Here is a 10,438-nt window from a genome sequence, read left to right as displayed (position 1 = left end):
ATTCATAATTCTGTTCAGGATGGATATGACTTTTGGTATAATATCATGTGTTCAACAGGAAATTATTTATTTATGAATTGTAACTAATAGAATACCTGTGGTTCTTTATGTCTTGTAGATATGTCTCATATACATATGATGAAGAAATTACAGGTAAAAGCAAACAGTAGTAAAGGGGAAATTTTTTAAGAATGATGTTTGGAAGAGCTGAAAGCCTTGAAAGCAAAGATTTTCGCCTCAGGAAGATCCAGGAAAATATACATGACTTTGACTGTATGTGGACAGATGATGAAAGAAATGACAAAGGAATCTCTACATCCCATAACAAAAACCTCATTGATGGAAGAGATCATCATAGTAGAAGTGATGCAGGAAATAGACCTTTTGAAAGGCACAGATCAAGCTTTCAGGATGAATTGCAGATGGTACAATCTGAAGGGATAATTTTTGAATGTAGTCAAGTTGTGACAGATGTCAGCGCCTCAGGTTTACCATCTCAGAGAACTCGTAATGTCTGCAAAGGCTTTTCTCATAAAGATGAGAATGCTGTTATGCATCCTTGAGAAATGTTACCAGACCATGAAACAAAAAACAAAAGACCTTACAAATGTAATGAATGTGATATAACCTTTCTTCAGGACTCCGAAATCACTGGACATCAAAGAATCCATACAGGAGGGAAACCATATAAATGCGACATGTGTGGCAAGGCTTTTAATCAAACTACAAAACTTGCAGTTCATTGGAGAATTCATACTGGAGAGAAACCATGTAAATGTGATGTATGTGACAAGGCTTTTATTCAAATTGGAAACCTTGCAGTTCATCGTTATATTCACACTGGAGAGAAACCATATAAATGTGATGTGTGTGGTCACTGCTTTAAACAAAGTACCCACCTTGAAAATCATCAGAGAACTCATACCGGAGTGAAACCATATAAATGTGATGTTTCTGGAAAAGCCTTTAGTGTAAATGCAAGCCATGCAGTTCATCAGAGACTTCATACTGGAAAGAAACCATATAAATGTGATGTATGTGGCAAGACTTTCATTCAAACTTCAAACCTTGCAATTCACGAGAAAATTCATACTGGAGAGAAACCATATAAATGTGATGTATGTGGCAAGGCCTTTAATCAAGCTGAAAAATTTGTAATTTATTGGAGAGTTCATACTGGAGAGAAACCATATAAATGTGATGTATGTAGCCTATGCTTTACTCAAAACTCACAGCTTGCAGTTCATCAGCAAACTCATATGGGAGAGAAGCCATACAAATGTGATGTATGTGGCAAAGGCTTTAGTGAAACTTCAAGCCTTGCAGTTCATCGGAAAATTCATGCTGGAGAGAAACTATATAAATGTGATGTATGTTGCAAGGCCTTCAATCAGACTGCAAAACTTGGACTTCATCAGAGAATTCATACTGGAGAGAAACCTTATAAATGTGATGTGTGTGGCAAGGCGTTCAGTCATACTGGAAACCTTGCTGTTCATTGGAGAGCTCATACTGGAGAGAAACCATATAAGTGTGATGTATGTGGCAAGGCTTTTAGTCAAACTGCAAGCCTTGTAGTTCATCAGAGAATTCATACTGGAGAGAAACCATATAATTGTGCTATATGTGGCAAGGCTTTCAGTATAAGTTCAAGCCTTGCTGTTCATCAGAGAGTTCATACTGGAGAGAAACCACATAAATGTGATGTATGTGGCAAGGCCTTTAGTAGAACTACAAGCCTTGCAGTTCATCAGAGAATTCATACTGGAGAGAAGCCATATAAATGTGATGTATGTGGCAATGCCTTTAAACCTTGCAGTTCCTCAGAGAGCTCATACTGGAGAGAAACCATATAAAGGTGACATGTGTGGCAAGGCCTTTAGTAGAACTACAAGCCTTGCACTTCATCAGAGAATTCATACTGGAGAGAAGCCATACAAATGCAATGTATGTGACAAGGCATTTAGTCATACTGGAAACCTAACTGTTCATCAGAGACTTTATACTGGAGTGAAACCATATAAATGTGATCTGTATGGCAAGACTTTCAGAGTAACTTCACACTTTGCTGTTCATTTGAGAGCACATACTGGAGAGAAGCAACATAAATGTGATTTATGTGGCAAGGGCTTTAATGAAGCTGCAAAGCTTGCAGTTCATCGGAGATTCCATACGGGAGAGAAACCATATAACTGTGATGTATGTAGCAGAGCCTTTAGTCAAACTGAAAACCTTGCAGTTCATCGGAGAATTCATACTGGAGAGAAATCATATAAATGTTATGTATGTGGCAAAGGCTTTAGTGAAACTTCAAGCCTTGCAGTTCATCGGAAAATTCATACTGGAGAGAAACTATATAAATGTCATGTATGTTGCAAGGCCTTTAATCAGACTGCAAAACTTGGACTTCATCAGAGAATTCATACTGGAGAGAAACCATATAAATGTGATATATGTGGCAAGGCGTTTGTTTGTACTGGAAACCTTGCTGTTCATCAGAGAGTTCATACTGGAGAGAAACCATATAATTGTGGTATATGTGGCTTTCAGTGTAAGGTCAAGCCTTGCTCTTCATCAGAGAATTCATACTGGAGAGAACTTTACAAATATAAAAATTGTGACAAACCATTTAGGCACAGTCATCCATAACTCATCATCAGGCAGTTCAGACAGGAGAGAAACCATATAAATATGATGTATATGGCCGGTGCTTTACTTGAAATGATGAACTTAGAAACCATTGGAGAATTCATACTAGAGAGAAACATTAGAAATGTGACAGTTGAAACATTTTAGCGCAAATGTCGTGAGTGTGACAAAGCCTTTAGTCAGTGTTCAGGCCTTATAATTCAGAGAATTCATACTGTATAGAAAACATACAAGTGAAATGAATGTGTCAGAGTTTCTAGTGCATATTCAGCATTAACTGCCCAGTAGGCAGTTCATACAGAAGAGAAATTATGTGCCTAACCCTGCCGTTGCAGATCATTGGCTTAAGTATTATATATTATGATGTAAACAAGTTTTTTTTTTTTTTTATCATATAAGTATTTGAAGTTTTGTCATCATAAGCATGGAACAGAAACTTTTATAAAGAAGAATGCATTTCTCATTAGAAGTTTTTTTCTCTCATTAATAATCTTTAAAATTTATTTTTGGCTATGCTAGGTCTTCATTATGCTGGCTTCTTTCTCTTTTTGCAGCAGTAGGGCTATGAATTCTCCACATAAACTTGGTTGGGGTATGGTTGGAGACTGGCATTTTGATGCTTCTTTTGGTCAGTCCAGAGGACTCAATGCCTTTTTGTTTTGGGGGCTGTGCTGAGCCTATTTTTTGCTGTACGTGGGCTTTCTCTAGTTGCAGCAAGCAGAAGCGACTTTCTAGTTACTTGCGTTCAGGCTTCTCACTGCTGTAGCTACTCTTGTTGCAGAGCACAGGCTTTAGAGTACAGGCTCAGTACTTGTGTTGCATGGACTTAGTTGCTCCAACGCACATGGTATCCTCTCAGACCAGGGATCAAACCCGGGTCCTATGCATTGGCAGTTAGATTATTTACCACACCACCACCAGGGAATTTCTACTCCTGGTGGTGCAGGAGTAAGAGACGCGGGTTTGATCCCTGAGTTGGGAGGAGGGCGTGGCAACCTATCCATGGCAGAGGAGTCTGGTGGACTACAGTCCATAGGGTCCCAAACAGTCAGACATGACTAAAGAGACTTACTTCACAGGCACAGGGAAGGATTATTCATAGACTCTGAGGACCATCAGCTCCATAGCAATCTGTAGTGCAAAGACTTATTCTGGAGATGATACAGCTGCTATTTCTTGCTGCCAGTGCAGTGGGGTTCTCTCCATGTCTTTCCAAATCACGTGCATGTGCCACATACCTGAACAATACAAATAAACAGGAACTCTTGTGAATGGATGGTGGGAATGTAAATAGTACATGGGAAGCAGTATGGAGGTTCCTCAAATATTACAAATAAAACATGCATAGGACCTCACAGTCTCACTTCTGATTATATATCCAAAGGAAGCAGAATCAGTATATTTTAAAGAATGTTTATTTATTTGACTGCAGTGGGTCTTAGTTGTGGATCATGGGATCTTCATTGCATCACACAGGACGTTTAATCATGGCATGGGGGCTCTGGAGTATGCAGCCTTTGTCTTTGCAGTGCCTGGGCTTAGTTGCTCCGCCTCCTGGGGGATCTTAAGTCCCCATACTATTTCTGAGGCTCCAGAAGCAAAAGCAGGGGTGTGCCCTGCTTTTACGAAGGATTGAACACAAATTCTCTTTGTTGCAAGGCAGATTCTTAACCTGGAATTCCTGTGACCACCAGAATGTCCTGTGAAAAATCAGTGATTTGAACGAGTTACCTGCATTTGTATAACCAATATTTCTTTATCCACAACAATCATTTGTAGAAATAACCTAAATGTTTGTTGACAGATAAGTCAATTATAAAAACGTGTGTGTGACAGGCTTCCCAGGTAGTACTATTGATAAAGAACCACCTGCCCCTACAGGAGACATAAGAGATGAAGGTTTGATCCCTGGGTTGGGACGATGCCCTGAAGGAGGGCATGCCAATCCATTCCAGTATTCTTGCTTGGAGAATCCCATGGACAGAGGACCCTGGTGGGCTAAGGTCCATAGTGTCACAAAAAGTAGGACACGACTGAAGTGTCTGAGCACACAGCACATGAGACAGACTGGGACCTGAGGCCCTTTACTGCAGGGCTTGCTCCTGGACAAATGTCTCCTTGGGCATCAGAACACAAAGACACTGTAAGGGACCAAAGAAAATGTAGTCACCCACATGTGCAGTTGGAGCAATTCTGAACAATAAGAAATTAAAAGGCCACAGACCAGCTGCTATTTCTGAGGTTCCAGAAGCAAAAGCAGGGATGTGACCACCCCACCCCATTTAGGGGACCGGCCTACCTCCCACTCCCACCTGTTGGAAAACAGCAAGGGAAACCTACTTTTTCTTGCTCTTACTGCGGCAGGAACCCCAATAAAGCCCTGCCTGAATTTGTCCTCTGGTCTGTTAATTATTTCTATTAATTAAAGACCCCAAGGTTCCAGGTAAGTTATGTACACACACGCATATATATATATATATATATATATAGACATATAATTCAGCCATAAAAATGTAGATTTTTGTCACTTAAGACAACTTTGATGAATGTAGTGAACACTATTCTAAGTGAATTAAGACAGAGAAAAACATATGTGCTAGCTTACATGTGGAATAAGAGGAAGTGACAGTCGTACCAGACAGTAGGATGGTGGTTATCTGGAACTGGGACGTGGTGAAGATATATGGGAGATATTGGTCCAAAGGTAGAGACTTTCAGACGTAAAATGAGTATGTTCTAGGGAGCTCTGTGCAGCTTGCTGACTATAGGCAATCCTACTTTGTTACTACAGCTTGAAATTTGCCAAGAGAGGAAATCTTGCGTTCTCACCACACACACACACACACACAAACATGGGAATTGGGAGTTGATGTGTGTTTTCAGTTGCTAAGTCGTGTGCAACTCTTTGGCAACCCAGTGGACTGTGGCCTGCCAGGCTCCTCTGTCCATGGGTTTTCCCAGGTAAGTATACTAGTATGGTTGCCATTTCCTTCTCTAGGAGATCTTTTTGAGGTGAGGATTGAACCAAAACTCCTGCACTGGTGCCGGGAGCCAGTGCGAGGAACTCTGCCTGTGGCAAAGGTCATGAGGAAGGAGGCTCTGCATACACAAAGGCGGAATTGAGCCTCAGGTGTCCCCCTGGAAATTTTCGAGCATCCAGCCCCAAAACTAGAGTCTGCCTACTATACTGCTTTGTGCTCTCACCTACACCTCTGACTTTACAGGGGGCTGTCCCCCACCACCTCTCTCTGGAAAAGAGTTAAATTATAGCTCCAGTTAATAAAGTTCCTGGGCGTGACAAGAGTGTTTTTGTTCACAACCGTAAGAGGCATGAGATGTTCTAAACTGTCTAAATACAGATTCCTTTGAGCAGTTAAAAGATTGATTAGAAATTGTATTGGTGAAGGTTTTTCACTTGTTGGGCCAATGTTTGCTGCTAAGTTTCCATATCCCTTACCTACTGTGTCCCTGGCAGTATATTGATTAATATAATTGGTGTATAGGAATGTAAGTAGTAGCTTTAATATTTGTAACCTTGGACCCTTGAGTTAATTCTTTTTCTTGTCATAGCCCACCACACCTTTGCCCTATAGGAATGCAACTTTATCTAATGCTTTTGGAGGGTGGCGCCTGACTAATCACCTTTAGAGAAAAATAAGTCTTCTGCAGAAAGGGTCTTAAAATGTTAACAGGCCTCTGGGCCAGAAGATGATGTAAATCACCTAAACTTTTGTATATGATAAGCTTGCAGGAAGAAAGCCTGGCTTACTGCTGACTCTACCCCTTCCCCTATTATCCTCTATGCATAACTTAAGGTATAAAAACTACTTTGGAAAATAAAGTGCAGGCCTTGTTCACAGAAACTTGGTCTCCCCATGTCGTTCTTTCTCTCACCTTCTGGCTGAATTTTCATCTGGGGCGTGGAGGCTCGTCAAGCCTACTCACTATGCCTGGGCTTCTAAGATCTGACCGGGGAGGACTTAGTGTTTCCTCTCCTTCGGGAGAATGGGAGGATGCCTGCAGCCTACGTAGGTGAAGTAAATTCCTTGCTTTGGAATTTTATTAGCTTTTCACATAAACCAAGTTATTCAGCTTCTTTTCTCCACTGAATTTCCTCACTGAACTATCCTTATTTAACCACTGTATATCTTTAATTCTATCGTATCCTGATCGCTGAAGCTGTCTCCCCTTTGAAACCTCTAACTCCACCGGGGCTGGACCCCGGTACACTGGCAGGCAAATTGTTTGCTACTTAGCCACCACAGAAGCCCATTTTGATGACTGGATTGTGATAAATATTTCACAGTGTGCATATGTCATATCATCACATTGTGCATATTATATGTACATATACCCTTTTCATTAGTCAATTCAATCTCAATAAAACTGGAAAAGTGGGGAGTATGCAGGGCTTGATTTCTTGAGTGGTGCTCATCCAGGCTATAAATTACGGCAGTGAGGCATTTTGCAAATACCTTTGTACCCTGATTAGAGATTTCCCTTCAGAAAGTCTGGGTGGGGCTGATTACCAGGGATTTTTTTTAAAGGGGCCCCAGTGCATCTAGCCTTGAGCATCAGGACTTTTGAGTCCTTCACTCCTGAAGGCTGAGGTGCTCGACTCTGCATGAGGATGGACTATGGCCTGGTCTATGACCTCAAGGGAACTACTGGGTCAGCTGAGGTCCTCAGTGCTGTTGTGTGTGTGTGACCTCATCTGGAGGGAAGTATGGTTGAAGAAAGTATGTGAAAACTCGTTTTTATCAGTGTGGGTGTTTACTGTCCTGAGTCCCTCCTATGACAGTGGGCAGTAGAGGACTGTCTGTTCCACATGGTGAGGTCTTCCCTGAGTGTGTGGTTGGGGCACAGGAAGGTAATGTGTTAGTTGTAAGCATTAAACAACATCTTTTCAACTAGCATGACAGATCTCTAAAGACTCATGATACCGGAGGGAAAAGCTCAAAAGATGAGGAAGAAGAAAGAAAAGTCAGGGATGGGTTTTTCTCAGGTAAAGTCATATTATGAATTTATTCTCAGTCTGTTCTTATTGAAATGCCCTTCTCTGTGCTAACTAATCATTCTGACGCTGAAGTATCCTACCTGACACCTTTCTATTCACATTCACCTGGGACCTTCTCTTAGCGCTTGTCATCTCCTCTTAGATCCCGTCTCCCCATGAACCAGTGACCTGCACCTTGTGAGGAGGCTCCCCTGGGCACTGTCCTAGGCATGACTTCACACGCATGGTTTGGAGCTGTGGTCTCAGTGCTGTTGGGCAGCAGGGATTGCTGAGGGCCCATCTGGATGCACTGTCTGCACTCTGTCAACCAGGGTAAAGAAACTGTATCTGGAAGTCAGTTATTAACATGCCCAGTACCTGAAAAATCTGGAAAAGCAACCAAACGGGAAATCAGTTCTGACTTTTTATAGTATCTTTAAAACTATATGAGGACCTCCTTCAATTTCCTAGTGTTTGGGAATGGAATGGAAAGTTCAGAAAGAGATCTCAGGACTAGATGGTGTTTCATATCATTGTCTGTTGCATCTTTTTTCTTCATTTTCAGTTTCTTTCTTTCTTTCTTTTTTTAAATTATTTCCATTTTAAAAAGTTCTGTCCATTGTCTATTTAAACCATGAAACCAAGTTTACTAATACTTTTTGCCTTTTCTTCTTGGTTGCAAGTTGCATCTTGCAGCAGGATATTGGTTCCTGAGGAGGAATTGAACCTAAAACCCCTATAGTGGAAATGCAAGGTCTTAACCACTGGACCGCCAGGGAAGTCCCAACTTTACTAATTTTGATTCATTATTTATTTTGGAAACCATATTTAATGTAGGAAATTAGAGACCAAGAATTTGCTCCAAATAGCTTTCCATGGATTTATCAGAATATTATTTCTACTGAAATGATCCTTACCTCTTTTTCCTCTTCTCCTTTTGTGTGAAAATAAAAACTCTGCTCAGGGCCTATTGGTGAAATGTATTTTCATTTCAGGGACAGTTGACCTTCAAGGATGTGGCCATCAAATTAACTCCTGAGGAATGGGAATGACTGAACCCTGTTCAGAGGGCCTTGTACAGGGATGTGATGTTGGAGACCCTCAGAAATGTGCTCTCTGTGGGTAAGGATAACTTGCCTCTGAAGTTTGGGATCTGCCCTGGGGGTGTGTCTCTGCATTTTCTCTCTATGCCTCTTGGTAGCCCGTTTTTCGTGACTGACGTCAAAGCCCTGTTGACTCAGACATGAAAAGCTTCATGATTGGCATTATGAATTTAAACTTGTCCTTTCTTCAGGTGATCTGCCCACTACATGATACACAAGGAGTTTTTCCAGAGCTTAAGTATTTATAAAGCTGATTTCAACCTTTTGCAATATCCAATTTCCTATTTTCTACCCCTATGGTCTTGGTTTAGTAGCTCTTTAAAAGTAATAGATATTTTCATATTGTACTATTCCTTACGTATTCAGAAGGAGGCAGAGGCGAAATGAATTTGTGAAGTATTTTTCTTTCCATCTTTAATGCTTTAATCAATATTCACACCTTGGAATTCATCAGAGAATTCATACTGGAAAGAAGCGTTACAAATGTAAGAATGTGGCAAAGTCTTTAGTTGGTGTTGGGGCCTTATAATTCACCAACACGTACATAATGGAGAGAAACCATAGAAATGTAATGAGGGTGGTAAACCTTTAGTGCACGTTTAGTCTTAACTGACCATCAAGCAGTTAAGACATATAGGAGAGAAACTTTTTAAATGTATGTGGCAAAGCCTTTAGTTACAGATCTTATTTTACAGTTCATCAGAGAATTCATACTGGAGAGGAACCATATAAATGTGATGTTTGTGGCCAGTGCTTTACTCAAAATGTGAGCCTTGGAATTCTTCAGAGAATTCATTCTAGAGTGAAAACTTACAAATGTAATGAGTGTGATCAAGATTTCAATGCACGTTCAGCTCTAACCAACCATCAAGCAGTTCATACAGGAAAGAAATCGTATAAATGTAATTTATGTGGCAAAGCCTTCTGTTACAGGTTTTATATTACGGTTCATTGGAGAATTCATACTGGAGAGAAACCATATAAATGTGATGTGTGTATCTGGTGCTTTATTCAAAATGCACATCTTGGAATTCATCTGGGAATTCATGCTGGAGAGAAACCATATAAATGTGAGGTATGTGGCAAAGCCTTTAGTCAAAATGCACACCTCACAGTTCATCAGAGAGTTCATACTGGAGAGAAACCATATAAATGTGATATTTGTGGCTGGTGCTTTACTCAAAATGCAAACCTTGGAAGTCATCAGAGAATTAATACTGGAGAGAAACCTTACAAATGTAACATGTGTGACAAAGACTTTAGTCAGATTTCTGGCCTTCTAATTCATCAGAGAACTTATACTAGAGAGAAATCATACAAATATAATTAGTGTGGCAAAGCTTTCATTGCACATTAGGCAAAACCACATAAATGTAATTTATATGTCAAAGCCTTCAGTCACAGGAATCATTTTGCAGATAATCAGTGAAAGAAAACTGCACAAATAACGGTGGGTATGGCAAAGCTTTGGATTCTGAGTTCAGAACTAACTAACCATCATGTAATGAATTCTGTGATCTTACCCATGTAGTGATTGTGGCAAGTGTTTTAGAAGACATTCAAACCTTACAAATCGTGAAAACAAATCATACTGAAAAGAAGCCATACATTTAGAGTGCAGTAGATCTAAAGGGGACCATAAGGTAACCTGTACATGACAGAAAGAATGTAAATGTAATATATGTGACCA

The 10,438-nt window shown here is 40.4% G+C and overlaps 1 protein-coding gene and 1 pseudogene across 1 annotated transcript; both read left to right on the top strand.

Moving 5' to 3' along the window:
• The first annotated feature begins 566 nt into the window (after window positions 1-566).
• On the top strand, window positions 567-8,697 carry LOC138986991 (zinc finger protein 665-like). Its single transcript, XM_070366970.1, is given in 3 exon segments — window positions 567-1,807; window positions 1,809-1,947; window positions 8,641-8,697. Coding segments are annotated over 3 exon segments (1,437 nt in total).
• Window positions 8,694-10,105, top strand: LOC138986990 (zinc finger protein 665-like; annotated as a pseudogene).
• The last annotated feature ends 333 nt before the right edge of the window (window positions 10,106-10,438 follow it).

The sequence above is a fragment of the Bos mutus genome, unplaced genomic scaffold (genome assembly GCF_027580195.1).
Source record: "Bos mutus isolate GX-2022 unplaced genomic scaffold, NWIPB_WYAK_1.1 CTG360, whole genome shotgun sequence".
Classification (NCBI taxonomy): Eukaryota; Metazoa; Chordata; class Mammalia; order Artiodactyla; family Bovidae; genus Bos; species Bos mutus.
Note: the sequence above shows the minus strand (reverse complement) of the source record. Positions and strands in the feature narration are given on the sequence as shown.